The 19,721-nt window shown below is 38.3% G+C and overlaps 1 protein-coding gene across 1 annotated transcript in view; it reads right to left on the bottom strand.

Annotated features, from left to right (window-relative positions):
* The window catches only part of PEX7 (peroxisomal biogenesis factor 7), a 42,217-nt gene that overhangs the window by 4,943 nt on the left and 17,553 nt on the right, over positions 1 to 19,721 (bottom strand). The window contains exons 7-8 of the mRNA XM_017829657.1: positions 15,775 to 15,830; positions 8,387 to 8,486 (exon numbers count right to left, since the gene is read on the bottom strand). Of these exons, the coding sequence (XP_017685146.1) occupies positions 8,387 to 8,486; positions 15,775 to 15,830 (156 nt within the window). The remainder of the gene's footprint in view (positions 1 to 8,386; positions 8,487 to 15,774; positions 15,831 to 19,721) is intronic.

Raw genomic sequence — 19,721 nt, 5'->3', positions numbered from 1 at the left:
TTTCATTGGGACGAGAGCTGATCCAGCACACTACAGTAAATAAACATGACATAAAAAAAGCTGCAATTTCCTAGAGTTTATATTTTGATCAATGAGGTAATGTTACTAACAGGTGAAGAAACTCTTCCTGTGGCAGGACGAAGGACAAAGGAAAACTGAAATTGGACTCACATTTTATTTGCCTACCTGACAGAAGTCCTCAGCGTTAGGAGCATAAAGGCATGGAGGTTTGTCTTTCTGTAAAAATGTCTGCTGCCTTAGGGACAAATTTTACTCTGAGATTCAAACAAATCTCACTGACTTCAGTTTTTAGAAGGTGCATGATTTTTTTTTTTTTCAAACTGACCTGCTAGCAGAGGACAGTTTATTTCAGCTGCAAGGAACTGTATAAACTGTCATATTCTTGTATTATTGACTATTTTGCATGGCATGTTTTGTATGCCATGCAATTTTCATTATCATTTATGAAAACTGAATTGGTCTTGTATCAAGCTATAGAATGTAATTCTACTATAGCAACTTTCAACTACCATAAATTACAGGGAAAAGGAAAATAACTAGAGTTTAACTGTAAAACAAGAATATTTTATGTTACACTGATTGGTAAACTACATCAAGAAATAATGCAAATAGAAAAAGCATTCTAAACCTGGTAATTTTCATTGTAACTAAAGCTATTTGTGACAAAGGCAGCCTAACAAAATGACTTTTATCTTTAATGCTTTTATTTTAGTAGCAAATTTGCAGTACTAGCATATACACTGAAGGTAATGTATGGTTATTACTGCAGAGTACACATCATGTCAATTTGTCTGCCAGTAGAGATGAGGACCACTGTATTTCTCTTCAAGTAAAGCCAAAAAGCAAGTACACAAATGAAAACCTGCAGTCATCACAGGAAGATGATTGCTTGACTAGAAAATCATAGTTTAACTCAACTAAAACAGCTATCCTGTATTTTATTGAAGTGTTTATCCTTGTCCCAGAGTATAACAATGTTTTCCACCAACTGATCTAATACAGACATCCATTCATATATCAGAGTAATTTCCATTCACTGATTTAATCCCTCGACAGGCTCTCTGTTTTCTATTCATCGCAATCATCTTGCCTTGCAATAGACTTAGACCTTTTCCAGCATCCCAGGGCAATCCATTCAGTCTAGTGCAATTACCTGCATAACATTCTGCCTCTTTACTGCTCAGAAGCAAGAGAACAAGAGAAAACTCCGAAGTTAGCTACTAACTTTATTTTAAGTATTTGAAGGCGTACTAAATCTCCACGCCCTAACCAAGATTAAATACATTCAAAATAACAACTAATAACTTAAAGAGTTCAGTTATGCCTTTATCAGAAAAGGAACAAAGAACAGGTTTAATCAGAAAAAAGTACAGCCCTCTCTAGATTAATATTTCCAGAACTAATGCGGTTTTCAGAGTGCTCATAATAAATCGTACAATAATACGTAAATGTGCCTGAGAGTGATCCATTTCTCAGCTCTTCCCCATCCTATTTTCAAATAAAACTAATAAGACCTGTCTTTTTTTTTTATTCTGTAGAAAAGACAATAGAAAAATTATTCAGTTCTTGACTTCCATTAATGTTGTGTTTCCCTTCCTCTTTTAGTTTCTCATCTTCTGTGTCTTTTCAAACAGAATTTAACGGTCTATTTATATCTTTATTATGTATTTTTGAGGCATCCTGAGCATCCTCTAAGTGAGTGGGATGGAGATTAAGGGGAGATAAAACAAGCTATTAGGTTTGCTACTCATCAAATTACTTTCACAGGTGAGCATTAAAACTGATTGGTCAAGTGCATAATGGATCATGCATGATCCACTAAATTCATTCAATACCTATTTTGGTCTAGAAAATCTGAACCACTGCTGTGGCCTGTTTGGTTAACACTTGCCAGAGTGAACTGCATATGATGTTAACCTTTACACAAGAGTAAAACTGATGTGAGTTTCCAAATTATAACTTTTAATTTTTAATGTGCAGTAACACCAGTATTTTTTAATTTACTTCTGAAAAAACACACCTTAATTTAATTATTATTTCCAGTAAAGACAGAATAAAACAAACCCTGGAAGAGAACTTTTTGTAAAGATCTAGGTTCAAACTAGAGTTATCAGAAACAGATGTTCCAAACACTGCATAAGAAATCCATTTCTTTCTTAAGGAGAAAGAAAATACTGCCTCCCACCCTTCCCAATACTTCAGAATCAAAGTGCATTTTTCCTCTCCATACACTTGCATGGATAAATTGCATTACAGAATTGTGATGCCTGACAGCAACCTTTCCAAACACCTTAGGAAGAGACTTTAGCTGCTAATGGCAAAAAGTGATCATTACTCATGAGTGGTTGGCTTTGACTTACACAGTGAAACTTTCAATTTTAACAGTTTGGGGAAGACACACTATAGGCACCAGCAAGAAATGTCACCTTCTTTTAGTCTCTCCAACTCTGGAAGATGTTCAAATTGGTTTAACATTTGCAGCTGGTGAAATCTAGTATTTTCATGAAAAAATCCACTCTGAAATTAAGTAGGCTCTTTTTATCTCAAAGAATCACTAACTATATAACTTTAGTAGCATCTTGGGGAAGGACCATAAGGAGAGACTAAAATGAAGTACAGATAGTGTTATAATTATAGCAGTGGGACAGCCACAACAGCTGGAGGGAAGCTATCAGTTCCTTGGCAATTAAGTGTAAAAGATAAGAGCAAGTGATCGAAAGAAAAAAGCAGAGAAAGTCTGTTTTTCTGCACATTTCCACAAGATTTAACTCCACTTTTGTATGGAACAATCAATATTTCTGGGCCTGCTGAGGGTGAACAATTAATTTAAATGAACAGCAAAATACACAGCCAAACAGCCTCACTAAAGACATCCTCTGCATTTATATTTGGTTATACCCAAATATTAAGCCAACTTCAGTAGCCCCTCCTGTTCGTTCTCCTGCTTTGTGTGTTGGCACAACTAATGCAGCACACTGCAAAAGGTGCACAAAGAAAACAAGTAGCAGAAGAAACCTGTACACCGAAACTTGACAGATGATCAAAAATTTCTCCATAAAGCTGGACGAATTTAGAACCAGATATCAAGTTACCTTCAGGGCATGCAGCTCAAGTATATACAGTTTGGCTACGATGTCCCTCCAACTAGTAAGAAATTACAGCTTTTAAAATTGTAGTGATGCATAATACCATCAGTACAGAAACGTTTCACGGGATCAACAGACCGATGCTACAAAGCAGGCACCTCTGCTCAGTTCTAACTACCTCTTAGCCAGGTGCAAGGAAGGAGCAGACTGTGGTTTGGCACCATGTGCTGATGATACCCTGCAACTTTAGGGAGAAGAAGCTGGAGGTTCAGGACAGCTGAATCACAAGGACAGTGTAACACAGAGCAGAAGAGTCATGGGTCCTCCACTGGTATTATCAATGTATCATACATAATATGTGGTATTATGGATTGGGTATCATGGTTTAACCCCAGCTGGCAACTAAGTACCACACAGCTGCTCGCTCACCCCAACCCTACCAGGCGGAGGGGAGGAGAACTGGAAAAATAAGAAGGTGCAACCAGACAGAGGACTAGAGAAAACAAGTTTCCTCCCAACCTATGTTGACAGAAATAACTATTTAGAGAGACAGCTGTCTATTTGTAGTGAAATTATGATCCAAACACACACATTCACAGTAAAAGCAAATCGTGATTGTTATTTGTGCTGTACATAAGTGATTCTAAAACCCATACTTCAACATGCATTCAGGTAACAAGATGATTTTGAACTACAGAACAGACATTTGGCTTACCCTCATTTGGTGCAGAACATTTTTAATTTCCTAAAGGAGCTAGCTCAGTATTGTATGTCATGAAGTCTTGTTCTGATTTGGCATGTCACAGATGTCTAATGTGCTTTTCGCATATCAAGTGTTCTGAGCCACTACACCACTTGCCATCACATCCGTTAAAAATCACGTATCCTTGCAACTTAGGAATGTCATTGTGTGCAACATAAAAATATAGAGAAATGGAAAGATTCCTCTCCTGTTCCCATTAGATATTTAATCCTATTCTCAGCAGAAGACAGAAAGCCTGACTCAATGGAAAGCATTAATTTATACTTTCCATTGGCTGCTTTATAGAGTTCAGAACAGATGTGAGGTGTAGCTGAAAAAGGTTTTCAGACAAAATTCAGAGCTTCTGCATCTCTCACGTTTGTGTAAAGCAAAACACAGCTTTAGAATTACAACAGAAATGACTGGGTATTTTTTCTGTCCATGATTTAAAGAAATTTGTGGTATATATGTATTTTTTATTCTTCATATACTTATTGAAATAATTTCAGAATCAAGACAAGAAGTGACTGTTCACAGGATCTGTACTTTTTATCTGTGTCATTAATGGATTGCCTAAAGACATCTAAAATTAATTCATGACTGCCATATCACATTAACCTACAGCATAAGAAGAAGGCTGCTTTTAAATAAAGCTGCACAAACAATACCAAAAGAAGTTAGCTACAGTATGTAAGCACAAATGTAAACACAGCAAAATCCCAGTAAGAGACAGGCTTAAAGGAGTATTACATTTTAGTTCATCAGGACATTCAGAGATCACATACAGGGAAAGTAAGTATCAGGAGAGAAATAAGAAATCCAGTGAGCTACAGTGAGTACAACTCCACTATATGGTCTAGCATTAACAGCCCCAAGTGAGGAATAGTACATAGCTGATTACCAGTTTTATAATCCCTACATACTTCCTATGCATATCTAGCGTGTATAGAAAGAAGCAAACTTTAATTGTTTCCCTTATCCTCAAACTTCGGAAAGAACTTATCTGGTTTAAAAAACTGCATACTCAATGTGGCTGACAAGGTGAAGAGATTTGTTCAGTTCTTAATGCTACACACCATTACAAATTTAAAAGATTTTTGGTGCTTAGGGTCTTGTCACTGTTCTTGTGTGTGCCAAAGCTACTTTGGCTAAAAGGGGGAGTTGGGAATATTTTCTCCTAGACAACCTGCCTGGCAAGCTCTCACATCAGCACTTGCAGTTTAACAGAGAAATACCCTGAATATCATGAGGATCATTTCTGTTAATGCTTTGCACTCTGAAGTACACATCTTTCTATGCATCTGAAAGTTTGTTTGTTGTTTCAAATTGCTATGAACCTGACACTAACATTATGGTGGGGGGAAAAAAACTAAACCAAACAACAGCTGATCTTTAAAATGCAAAGCTTTCAAAAAACACTTACTTTACACAGAGGCACACACTCCAAAACAGATACTAGAATCTTTAATTTAGGCCAAGAGAGTTTTCTGTTTCATCCAGCTAACATTAATGGGTCCTTTCACAACCCATTCCCTATGACTAGATCTCTCTCCACATGTTGCCTCCCTTAGCAGATACTGTGCAAGAACCACCCTGCCTGCATGTACCTTCTCTGTGCCTGAGGGTTCTGTTCAAAACTCAATCAGTTCCACAGGAATGTCTCATAATTCCTATGTTAGCTAATTAATCATAATATCTATTTTGAACATTTTTCCAATAGTGCAGATAGTTTTTCCCTTGACACGCAAAAGATACTTCAAAAATGCTGAAGTTCATTGGGCAAAGCCAAATAAAACAATCTGTCTAGACAACAAAAATATCATTAAGAATGAAAACAAAGGTAAATTACCAGAATGATACTTAATTTGAGTATAAATGAATAGCTTGTCCATTACGAATAAAATACCCTGCATTCTCCCTGGATGCTCCTTCTCCTTCTCCCTGGAGGAGAGAAGCAGTTCAAATCTCAAGTCGTAACTCCTCATAAAGCATACATGAAAAATCACAAATCATGCAAATACATGAATAAAATAAACAATAGAGCTCATTATCAGATTGATAAAGAGCAGACGTGAAGGCAACCTACATATTGGGAACAGCAGTATAAAATTAAAGCAAATTATCTTTGTTGCATTGATGCAGAAGCCAGGGAAAGGCTGCACGTGCTCATACTGGAAGCAACTATTCAGTAAGCATTCACAGAATCACAGAATGCTTTGGGCTGGAAAGGACCTTAAAGATCATCTAGTTCCAACCCCCCTGACATTGGCAGAGACACCCTCCACAAGACCAGGTCACTCAAAGTCTCATCCAGCCTGGCCTTGAGTACCTCCATCCACAACTTCTTTGGGCAACCTATTCCAGTGTCTCACCATCCTCACAGTAAATAATTTCTTCCTTATACCTACCTCACCGTCTTTCAGTTTGAAGGCATTATATCTTGTCCTATAACTACATGCCCTTGTAAAAAGTCCCTCTCCAGCTCTCTTGAAGGACTCCTTTTAGTACTGGAAGGTTCTATAAGGTCTTCCCAAAGCCTTCTCTTCTCCAGGCTGAAGAACCCCAACCCTCTCAGCCTGTCTTCACAGGAGAGGTGCTTCAGCCCCTTGATCATCTTCATGGCCTTCTTCTGGACTCATTCCAACAGGTCCATGTCCTATTTTTGCTGCAAGCCCCAGAGCTGAACAGAGTACTTAAGGTGATGTCTCATTGGTCTTCCTTTAAAAATGAGGGTTAAGTTTCCCTTGTGTTCATTCTTTAACTTAGTGAGAGTTTAATTCTATCACAGGTTTTTAAACTTCTTTTAAAAACCAAAACATTTAGATTTTGCATTGCTGTGATATCCAACCCTCACAATAGATTAAATGAACTCAACAGAAAAAAACAGAGGAATATTAAAGCTGTTGCAAATGCCAAACTTCTGTCTGGAACGCACATTGGCATGCAGTAAATACAGATATGTACCCTAGATTTACAGATTCTGGGCATTAAGTCCAACACTGGACTTGTAGAATTTCTGCATGGAAAAAAGGATACCTGAATGCACAAATGCCCTAATGTTGATGGGTATGCACACCATCATTTTCCTTTTTTTTCAACATACTAGTGCATGTGCAGCAGTTTTCTTTCAATTCATTATCTACCACAAAGCCATGGGCTTACAGTCAAGATGTAATCACATCCTCAATACAAAATGAAAAGAAAATCTTCTTGCCTCATTCAGATCCAATGCAAAACCCACACCAACTTCATAGAAAGCTGAACTGGGCTCAGCACATGCAGAGCTGTAGCACTGTGAGGCCCTAAGTGTACTAAGCTATGCTTGCTGCTCCCTCTGGACCCAATTCAGGTAGAATCCTATCTATGCAGTCACTTGGGATGAAGTTTTAATTCCCAACAAGTGGCCTTTAAGCATTCTTGACCTGCATTAATAAAAAAAATAACCTGAATGTTGAGAGGTTTTTTTCAGCCTCACAAATTCCCCTATGTGGTTCACAGCTTGGCCTCCTAACAGTTACTGCAGCACCACTGAAGCAACAGAATTAAAGGAACAACCAACCAGGCAGAAAACTCATCAAGCTATCATTTGGCTAGAATGGTTCCACATGCATTAAGCTAAGTATTTTGCCAAACTTGTACCCTTCTCCTGTGTCCTTTTATCAGCAGAAATTACAATGGTTTTATTTGCTTTGTCCAAACAGAATTTGAATGTGGATGTTATGCATCCACAAATGCAGATTTTTATCTGGGATAAAAAATTCATTTCATTCTGAATTTAAGAGGAAACTGGATGTAAGTAATATCTGTGGCACATTAAATAATGCATTAGTTACTGTTAACTCAGTTACAGTACTTTCTAGTGAAAACTAAAGGCTTTCTCATTTTAAAGCAAATAATTAACTTCAGGTTTTCTGAGTTTCTTGTCCAAAAACACCAGTTCATACTACAAAAAAAATCCTCTGCTTACAAAATAGAAATGACTGTAGCAACAGAAGGAGAGCAGAATCCTACCAGAACCACTAGATAAATAAAAGTGCCACTGATAAAGGGTTCCACTCATTTACAATAATAGCTGAGGAAGTTAGAATTTTAGAATTTCAACCACATATTAAGCCTCTTACAATCCTCCAAACAGTATGACAAACCAGGTCTAGGCATCATGTGCAACACTATCGATGTTTAACCTGACAATCTAAATAGATGGAAGAAAGCTCTGTATCTCAACTTTGCATTCTGGGCTCTTCTCTATTACTCTTCCTTCTGAAACAAAACTACTTCATTTTCCCTGAGCTCACCATGGCTTTCAGTTATCTGATTTTGCTATTTTGTCTGTCCTGTCCTCCTTTCCTACCCAATGCAAGTAACTGCTTTATAAATAAAAATGGACCTGAAATGATGTTTATTTAATAAGCAATCAGCCAGACTCACTTCCAGAAGCTTTCTGCAATCTGGTGACTTATTCAGGATATGAATCCTGCAGTCCAGCCATGACCATTGTGGCTATAATAGGCAAAAAGTAAATTCATCCAGCTCTTACCTGACCACGGTTGTGAAGACTTAAATCCAGTCCACATGTAAATTCAGTATGATGCTCAACTGTTTCCAGCAAAGGATTAGGCTTGGAGAAGTCCCAGAATCTACAGAGAAAATAAAAGAGGAAAAGGGAAAGAGAGAGAGGAAAAAAAAAATCAAACAAACCACAATTAAAGTAATTGAAAGGCCATTTCAAAAATATAATGCAAGATATTGACAAATCTGTTGCTGCCAGGATATTTAAAAAAGCAAACTCATCCACTTAGGAAACATAACAAATCATATTCCTGCAAAGCCATCTGCTGATTTGCATAAATTAAAGCCCACTGGGCAAAGCCATCTTTGTCTCCTGTTGCAGAAACTGAGATCAAAGCTGGCACTGAGGAGCAGTCTTTGGGACACTACTAAAGCAGAGTAAAAAAATTTAGGCTAAAATACTCGTTATATTTCTTGAGGGCTGGGGAGTTTTATCCCTGAAAGACATTAGCACAATTTATTATTTTTTCCTCAGTTTTTGGTATCATTAACTATAGGGTCTTTATTTAAATGAAAATGACACATTCATTTAGAGATCTCAGTCATTCACATTGTGTTCCTGTAAAACAGAATTTAATATTGTAATTTAATAACAAATTTGTACTACAGAGATCAGCTGCATTACACAGTTAATTCCACTAGTTCGTATTTTAAAAAGCAATTTTTGTTTCAAGCCTTGGTTGATAAAAAATACTTAGAAAATAGACATCTGAGGTGCTCTACTTCTCCCAGCTACTGTCCCATTAGACGTAATGTCCATGAATGCAATTAACAGCAAGGATAAGAGAGATATAAGAGTGGATGGGACAATGTATAGGTAAAAGACACCTCAGTCGTTAAAGAAAAGGATTCAGAATAGAACTTTCAGATAATAAAACACTGACAATACCCCATATGATGCCACGAATCAAAGATCAGTTCCTCTTTCTTGTGTTGTATATACTGTTTTGAAAAGTCCATAGGCTGCACAGCACAGCATATTTTGTGGGCTGGCAGCTGTAATCGAATTTTCTACAGTTCAAATTTTCCCACGGGGGTCAATTATATGCTTTATTACTTCTGTAACAATTACAGAGGTCTCTTTGCCTTGCTCTTATTGGGGAAAGTGAAAATACTGAACAGGAACAGCTGATTATCAGACTAACTACACTGAAAGAACTGTAAGTTCAAAGCGATTCAGGTAAAATAGCAAACACTGGAGCCAGCAGGGTCAGTTTGTTTAATATGTAGATGTTATTTCCTTCATAAACAAGGAGACTGGTGTCAGCACAATGGCTTTGTCATAGCAACAACCCTCTTAATTTTTTCCTAGTACCTGAGATCTAAGATAAACAATTTATTTTGCAGGAGAGAGGAGCAAAAGACCACCTCAGCATTTTCATCCTCCCACATTTGTTCCTAAGAAGGTAAGGAAACAAGTCTTGTTGTTTCTAAGTAATAGTGGTAGCCTTCCTTATCACACTAGCTCTCTACTAACTCTTGAAAGACAGATGCTTATAACTGAAAACTAAGACTAAAGGAGTTAACTTCAGAGCTACATGAATAAAAACTTAGAAAAGACTTTCTGATCAATTTTAAAAATAGTAGGACAATGTGGTGTTTGTTCTATAAAGTCTTGTTGTAAAAGGCAGAAGCAGTTTCGAGTTTAAGAGTACTGCAACTCAGTTCAAGTACAACAGACTGACTGGGAGCTTTGATTTTTTTAATATAAGAATAATTACTAGCTAAAGCTCAAAAAAATGTTCAGTGTCAGGACTGAGAACCATTGATGACAAATTAATGATGGCTCTCATAACAACTTTGCAGTCCAAAGTGAGAAACACTGTCTATAGCACAGCTTCCAAAACCAGCATGGTGACAACGATATTATATTCACAGTGAACCTCCATCACATTCTGAAGACTGAAACAGCACTGCAAGTTTCCTAAGACACTGTTTACCCCAGCAGGATGGCTGTACAGGCATTCACAGCACAAGCTTTGCAAGTGCTTGCATTACTTGAATTATGTCTACACAGTCAGCAGCATGAACTTAAAAAGTGGGCCAGACAACCACATAAGATTTTAGGGTCCATTACAGGTCTGTACAGCCTGTACAATCACAGGTGCGTCACTTAGACAGAACTGCTATTTTTACCCATATCATGTACATTATAACTAGAAGTCACAACTTCAGTCACATCTGCACTGACTGAAGATACCCCAAAACCTATATGAGTGCAGTTTCTTAAAATGTTTTTACACTGGAATTGTTAAAAGTATACCTTTCCCCTCATTTTTTTAGTTTTTTTTTAATTTATTTTACATGCACTTCACATGCAATTAATAAGCTGCGCATATATTCCAAGTGGACTGCTTATTCTAAGCAAGGCATTATGTGAAGAGAAAAAGCCTGGATTTTGTACTTCGTACCACCTGTTGCAGAATCATGAAGCCCTGTGCTCCCCTACCAAAATACTTTTAGAACCCAAACATTGTTTCTCCTACCTATCTCCTACCTTGTCCTCCTCCCCACTCTACCCTTACATCCTGCCCCTGCGTCTTCACCGCTAGCTGGGAAAAAAGGCAGCAAGTATCATTTCAGGTTCCAGCGTCTGTACTAGGTAGTACGATGCATGTTGCTGCATGATGAGGAGCTAGCAGATTAGACAGGTGGTGAATTAATGGTACATCTCCTACCTTCCTTAAGGCAATACTTTGGATTATATCTTACTACAAGGATAATAAAGATAATTAACTGAAGTGAAAACCAGTTTTTTTTATGAGCAGCCTTATTCCATAAGATTTGTGATCAAAGTTACTGAACTTGTACATGGTGATGAAAAGCTGGAGACAGTGGTTTACCTTAAAGTGTGTCGTAGAGATGATGTCCAGTATAGTACAATTTTTAACAAAAGCTGCCTTTTTGCCTTAGGGGCAAGCTTCTGTAAATACAGTTCAAGATCTGGCCTGATACCAGCTTAATGAAGCTCCATAATTTATCAGATCTTCTGTGTAGATTTTGGTGAGCACTGTCTGTGCCTAATGCACCAAGATTTCTTTTTCATAGTGAAGAGTCCAAAAACACAAAACAGTTATTCCAGTAAAAGATGGCTCTGATGTTCTTCCAAAGTGAATTTTGATAGAGATAATGTTTAAGAATATGCATGCAGACCTAAAGAAGTCCTGGAAATGTTACAGTACTTTGTGCATTTCCTGGCATTTTAATGATTCGTTTGTGTTAAATCTGCTCTTTAATTGACCTACATTTTTTCTGAACTCTTCCAAAGAGTAAGGAAATTGCATAGAAAAAAACTGTCTCAACAAAGCATTTACTGGAGAGGGGTTAAATTCAAACCATTATACCCAAGTACGTAAAAACTTTTTCTTAGCTCCCAGTATGAAGTTGGCATGTGAACTAGGTTTCTTTTCAGTAGCTTGACTACAGCGCACAGATGCAATCACTATACTGTTTGCAAAGGATAAAGCTAAGCATTGTTAACTTTCCTTTCAAGCTACTATTCTTTGCTTTTAGATATCCAGTTGTGATGATGTGCCAAACTAGCTGTTCTACCTGAAACAAACAAAACCCCTGCCTCTTACACGGTAGTTTGGTAATCTGATCTAAGATGTGCTGTTGTCTGGTCAAACTATAAAGCTTCAGTAACATTTAATATTATAGAGCTTACATAGTAGGCTATGCTATATCCAGTTATCTGCTATAAGTTAATGCTTGCAGATAATTCTGAACTTCAAACAGAAACATTAAAGAATATAAATGAGCAATCGCATAACTAAACTGCTATTAAAAGAACACTGAAATGAATCTGTTTCTAAAGGACTGCCACACCATGCTGTTCTATGAATTGCTATCAAATGGAAATAAAAAGTCACAGCCCTTCAGTAGGTTCAACAAGATCCAGAATCCATGTACTGGAATCCCTACTTCTCTTCTGTCTTTTATATATTTATCAAGGATTTTTATTCTTAAATTTAAATGTATTTATATGTGTGCATATACTCACCTCCACACACCTACACGTGTGTGGTGTATATTCATGTGCATACATGGCAGGATGTGGGCGTGTATGTGCATGTAGAGTGTATGGTGCATCCAGTCAAACTCTGAACATTCCTAAGTAAACTCTACTTCTTACAGTAAGCTACATTCTTTTCTGTAAATGACAGTACAGGATATGTGACAGAGGTACAATATATTCTTTAAAAGAGATGTTCCCAAAGTCTTATGGTAACAAGTTTCCTCCATTATGCAGAATAGTTCGCTTGTGACACCTTTTTCCAAAGACTTTCACCTGGCCTTCTCTGTTGTTTGTTCACTTATACCAAACCCAACAACTAATAGTTTTAGAAAACTGTTAAAAATCTTTATTTCATCTCTTCAACCCTGTCCTCTGTCCCTAGTCACGACAAGTAATTATTTGGACAGAAAAATAATGCCTAGAGTGAATTTTGTGAAGAGGTCCCCAAGGTCTGCATTTACAGACACACTGTTATGTGAGCTAGGAGCTCTCTGTCTTTACTGACAGTTTCCACATATGAAAATGTCAGACCTAAATTGCACTAGGTTTCAGTACCACATGAATTGCGTTAGAGCCAAACCTGAAGGACAGACAGTTGCTGTCAAAAACAGGAAGAGCATGACAACACAATCAAGTCACTTCAATGCATCAGCATGCTGATTATTTGTCTTATTGCTCAGACAAGGCCACTGGAAGAAATCAATAACCACTTTTCATCTTAGTCCTAGAAGTCTTTTGAGAAACAATACACTGCAAACCAGCTGGCAGAGCATCAGTAAAGCATGTTAAGTAAGATCGCATAAATAATCTTCCACAGACCACTAGTCTATGAGAAATGCATTTGAAACACAAACAAAATTAAGCATTTTATGTAAGACAGAATGTGGGTACAGCGGTCTAGACAGTTATATGCATATGTACATCACAGTACTTACACTGTCAGGCCCCTAGCAGCAACTACATGCCAGTGGGTATCACTGGTAAGGGACTACCTTATTACAGTAAGCAAAATAATAACAATTAACATAAAGAAATGTTCTCAAGCACTTAAGTCCTTTAGTGAAAAAATGGCATGCCTGTGGGGGACAGGTGTATTATATAATCTCACCATCCAGTTCTAATCTACAACAAAAAGGCATAATTTTTGAAAGGAATAAGCCCATGTAGGGACCAAAAATTTAAGGGAGTAACTGGACTGGGAAACAGACAGATTTGCCATTATCACCACCTGGCCTTCCTTGCCTCTCTTTCTTGAGGAGTCTTTATTCATTGCAGCACTCCAGTCTTGTGAGTGGTTCCACCATCTCTTTATAATCCCCAAGAGGCCATACCTCTGCTGCCACACATGGACTTCTAATTCCCCATTTCTCTCCTTTGCTGTACTCAGGTGTCAGGTCACTTTCACAGGTCACAAAACACAAAATGCAAAATCCTCTCTGATCCTCATGCTTTCATTCTCTTCAGATTATAGTCACTCTGCCCCGATACCCGCCCTGAGTCACTCTGCCCTGAGTGTCATTTAAAACACTCCTCAATAAGTTAGCAAGCCTGTTGGCAAAGATGCTCCTACCCTACATTATCAGACAAATCTTGTGCCTGCCTCACAGTGCCCCATCGCTTAAAAAGGACTTTGTGGTTGTAAAAGACTAAGCTCTGCTCGTGACACCAGGTATGCAGCCAAGTGTTGACTTGATGCAGATGTCTTTTCCTCTCTGAACCTTTCTCCTTCACTGTCAGGATCAAGGAAAACACCACCTGAGCTCCCAGTGCCATGTAGCCACACTTGATATATTGATGATCACCTCTTTCAGTAACATAAGAACCATAAGTGAGAAAAGGAAGCGTTCTGAATCTGAACAAACCTTAGCAGTTTCTCCACAGCCTCCTGGACCTCAACCCAAGGGAGGCAACAAAACCATCCAAGATAGCAAAGTGTGTTAGCAGACACATACCTAGAGAGAGAATGCAACAGGAAGCAGTCTCCAGTGATAATGCACATTTTTCTTTTGGTGCAGACACTTGATTCAGGCTCAGCTGATTCTGACACCTTTCCTGACTGAGCCTGGTGTTGCTCATCCACTTCCAGGGCACTAAATCTCTAGCTCCAATGTGTGTTGCCAGATGTCTCAGATCTCCAGCTTTTCCCATCAAGAGAATCTTTACCCTTATTCTCTACTGCTTGAAACACAGTCTCTAACTGTCTCTCCTCCTTCCTTGGACTGTGGGATTTGGGCTCTCACCTCTCAAGGATATCTGTAAAGACCTGTCAATCTTGCACTCACGATCCTTGATGGTGTACAGATTGCTCATCTCCTCCTGCAACTCCTTCCCCTCAGTACCTCAAAGAGAATACATCTTCCACAGATGACACCACCATCACCCTCAGCCTCAGGAAGAGGCATCAGGCATTCCCCACAGCTAAGACATAGAAGGCAACATCTCTTTAGTGCTACTGAGGTTGCCAAGGACAGCTGCTCCAGTAACTCTGTCCCTGTGAAATGTCACCATTGTCACTGTACAATGTCCAGCAGTACCTCACCATCTATAGCAGAGCTTCAGAGCCCCTTTGCACCCCTGCATGCTTCTGTTAGCTGCATTCTGGGAGCTTCAAAGAAAACAGAGTGTTCCAGCTCTTCCTGTAGAACTTCCGAAAATAAACAGAATTCCTACAATGCTTACAAGGCTAACTTCATGATGTAACTTTATATATGGCACAAGACTGTACAGATTTATGATTTAGAAACATGTACAAGCACTGAGAATTAGCAAGATTTCCCTCTGGAAACAGAACCTTTCTATGTCTGGTGTCAGACCACTAAGAACACAACCAGAAGTGATATCAATTGCTATGATTTGGACAAGTGGGATAACTTTGCAGTTATCCCACAAGTGGGATAATTTTTGGAGGCAAGAGGGCTTCTCCCATTTCTAAATGGGAGTCCATGTTAGAAATATACATTCAGTCCATGTTAGAAAATTAAAATATACATCAAAGAATGTGACTGAGATATTCAGGAATGTACTTCACAGTTTATTGACTTATGATAGTGTGTATCTTAGAGAAATCCCACTATCATATTACACTTCTTCAGGTGTTTTTCATATTACACTTCTTCAGGTGTTTTAATCAGCTTTAAAATTCTCAGCAGTATCAGATATACTGGGCAGCCAGGGGAACTCGCAGAAGTTCCAGTGCATTTTCAACATAGTTTATGAAACATCTGATGGCAACATTAACTGCACTTCAGTATGTCCTCTCTAGAACTGTTTTCTATCACAAGCCACATTAAAATAGATTATCTTTCTATTTTTATCCAATTAAAAATAAAGTACTGTACCTTACAGTAAAATCATAGGAGCAAGAGGCCAATAAGGTTGCATGGAATGGTGAAAACTGCAAGAAAACAAATCAACTTTTGAAGGAAAAACATTGTGAATATATACAGACTTACTATAAGTAGAAAGTTATCAAAGTTCAACTATATAAATGGTCTTGGCAGGTATCACATCGTGCTGCAACAAAACAGACTACATCAACAAATTTATCTACCATGCTTCTAATGACAAGAAACCATAGAATCGGAGAATTAATAATCACAAGGAATGCTCTGTGGGATCCTGGTTTGTTTTGATTTCATTACAGCCGTGCCAAACAACTCTGCTGTACATGTAACAAGTTCTAGAACAGTCATACAAACAGTTACTAAATTCTGCTTTTGGCTGAGCATCATCTCATTATATAAATCAAGTTTCAAAACAGCTATGTGACCAGTTAATTATTTTCAGAGAGACAAAATCCTGTGCCCTACTGCAGAGAACATAAGATAGATTATTGTCATCAATTCTATATCCTAAAATTTTGAAATTGTTTATAGAAATGGGAAAATTGGAGATGAGTGGAAAAACTGAAGGCAGTATAACGTCACTTCATGATTTCCCTCTCTTCTATGGGGCATTTTACAGGGCACACCCTTTGACGGACTCCTGCACACTGGTCTAAGAACAGCAGCAATAAGGATGCAGTTATGCAAAAATTTTTCACTTCAGCTCCAGCTTTTTACTAACTCTCAGTTTCCAACTATTTTAAGGTCTGTATTTCTCAACAGGAAATACACAAGCCACTGACATAACTTGAGTTTGAAATGCAGGTCCCCCACATCATGGATCATAGGTAAGTCTACCTGCAAGACTTCTAATATTATTCATAGCAACTACAAAGTCAAAAGTTAAGTCTGGGCTATTGCCGCAACTGCCCAAGTTGCCAAGAAAGCAGTGTATGTTAATGGCTGCTGAACTCTGCTGAAATTCCCTTTACTGCAGCAGAACTGAAGGATGTGCATGATTGAACTTTAACTCCCATTTTTCTGGAGGAAAAAAAAATATGCAAAACGTCTTTTTCTTCTGCACCTAACAAAATCAAATAATAAAGGGGAAGAAGTGTGATGGGCAACAAAAACCAATGGTACACTTTTCATAAACCCCCTTTGCCTCTTTGTCCACATAGTTTCAGATGAAGCAAAAACATCTTGTCAAGGCTTTGTCATTAACCTTAAGTATCCTAGAAACTTATCTAAGATGCAAAATACGTAGCAGAGCGCTATACACAAGTTGAAAGAATATGCATAATGTCTTTCTGCTACAAGAGATCGTATTTTAAAATTCTGTTCCATTTAACAGTGATACTACAATTTTATCATCTGAACAGTTGTATATAGACAGAAGACACCAGCATATCATCTATCCTGACCTTGAACAGATCATTTATCCAAATATCTTTTTAGGTAAACTCAAAAACCATAGCTAGGTGTCAGTGTAAGATACTGAAGGCGGTTAAGATGTGAGAGTCAAATGCACCAATATCAATGCCTCCTGAAAAGGGCTCCAAATGATGTCAGTGTCCTGATAAGGCCCTGTACCGCAGTGAAAGATCACAAGAAATCTGCAGGAATCCCAACAGTATCATGTTGGGTAGAATTCTTTGCCAGCCTCAGATCTGAAAACCCCTGAACAAGTGAACAGAACACAAAAGACAGACAACTGAAGAGTTTGATTTCATGGTTGGTTTAAGCTAATTTAAGAGTTCACTGCTGCCAAGACTCATGGCTTCCATTTTCCTTTCCACTTCGGGCTGTGTGCTCCTGCCCTCCTCCTTTGTGTCAAGGCTTGCAATTTGTGTGGTTGAGCAATAAACTGAGACAGCTTAGTGATGCAGACAGAAACTAGTCACTTTTAGGGACAGGATTTTCAGTCAGAGCCATCAGATGAGCCAGCTTGCTGCACAGCTTTATAATTGCTAGTGTCAGCACAATGTAGGGGAAGGGATATCAGCAGGGAGAGCTGCCTCTATTTAGGCAGTATCCAGGTCTCTCTCTGCACCACCTCTAAGTGCTGGCCCACATTCTCACATGTTATGTCCACAAGGACCATGTCTACCTTGAAATGGAAGCAAAGAAAGCCTCCTAAGATGGAACAGAAGTCATGTACTCTCACATACCTCTCTGCTGCACATGGATGCATGTTCAGCCTTTCCACCATTGCCTTAAAACCACTTGGTGGTTTAGATCTCAGAGGATGGTGCAAAGATCTACTGGTGACCAACTTTTAATAAAAATTTCAAGCCATTTTAAGAAAACAAGGTGCATGATGGGCCATAAAATGGAATAAGACAGCATAAGAATATATAAGATCCCCTACCTCGTGAGGTTGACAATCTTTGAGCCCAGTGCTTGATGTTTACATGGCATTTTCAGTATTTTAGTTTATACCAGTTACCTCTGGTCCTGTTACCAAATACCACTGGGAACAGTCAGGCTTTGTCTTCTCTATTTCCCCCAATCATTCATACACAGTGGTAAGATTCTCCTAAGCCTTGCCTTCTTCACACTAAAAAAATCTTAGCTCTCTCAGCTTTTCCTGGTAGGACAGAGGTTTTAGTCTCTTAATCTTCTTTACGGCCCTTTGCTGAATTTATTCCAGCATGTCTATGTTGCTCTCCCTTTTACTGGGAATCCCAAAACTAGACCCAGCACTCCATACATAGTCTCACTGGTGTGGTGAGTAGCAGGGAAGGATCGCTTCCCCCAACCTGCTGGCAGTACTCTTCCTAATCCAGCTCAGGATGAAAGAAAGCACAAAAATTAGAGGTGCTATCCCTGCCTAGTTCTTCCAGTATCTATTTATCAACTAGCTGCTATCCATGAACCCGATGACACTGCCTGCCTATGCAGCCTCTTGTGCAGAGAGCTAATTCAACAAGTCTACAGCCTGACGTGTAAGAGAAGTACTCCCATGTGTTTGTAAACACATTTCAAAAGTTTCATTGTATCCTTTAGTTCTATTATCACAGGTTAGGGTGAATAACAATTCTGCATTCAATTTCTCCATTTTTTCATGAAGACAATGTGCCGTGAATCCCTTAGTGGCAGAGCTGTTTTTAAAAGATGCCACTAACCGTCAGAGAGTAAGAATATGACAGTCTGTATTGATTCATTTGTCTTAATGGCTGTGAAATTCGAGTTGCAAAATTATCTTGTTTAAAAAACAAGAAGAAATAAACAAACTCAAACAGCACTGCTAACTGTTCTTCTGCTATGAAGAACCTTTCACAGAGCCAGATAAGAGTGTGGTCATGCAGGCATTAAATTAGAAAAAAAGACTGAGCATCAACCACCAGTTGGGATAGTAGGCTGTGGTAGCCAGGATAAGGAGAGGCAGGAGCTTCTCAGGTTGTCTGACCACGAACAGGATTTGTGATACAGAATGACTACCTGTGTCATATCCTTTTCTGACAAATTACAAACTAAGCACAGTAACTTCTAAAGTTCTTAGAAACATATTAAAGATTCCAAGGTCATGTGAAGCAAAATACTGACTCAGGATAACTTCTTTTCCAGTTCAGACTTCCTAGAAAATGTTAATACCTGTTCCAGAAAGGCTTTAAAAGAATCAGGTGTTATCTCCCTTTTCATGAGACTTTGATATTGGTGCATTTGACTCTCACATTCTTAGCTGGCTTCAGTATCTTACACGGAAACATAGGTGTAGTTTTTGAGTTTACCTACAAAGATATTTGGATACATATTTTCATATAATATTAAAAAAAAGCCATTGTGCATCAGAATAAATTCCTGTTGGTGGGTGATCTAGTAGAACACAGATCCAATATAGTCATCTGTAGCCTTTCATGCTAGAGTCTCAAAATCTCTTACTAATATTTTCTTTGTATACAGAAAAATACATATTCAGAACAAGTTCTATATAGTGTCGTCTGTGAATATTGACCTTT

The sequence above is a fragment of the Lepidothrix coronata genome, unplaced genomic scaffold, assembly GCF_001604755.1.
Source record: "Lepidothrix coronata isolate B3197 unplaced genomic scaffold, Lepidothrix_coronata-1.0 Scaffold167, whole genome shotgun sequence".
NCBI classification, from domain to species: Eukaryota; Metazoa; Chordata; class Aves; order Passeriformes; family Pipridae; genus Lepidothrix; species Lepidothrix coronata.
The sequence above is the reverse complement of the archived record's forward strand: the minus strand, read 5'-3'. Positions and strand labels throughout refer to the sequence as shown.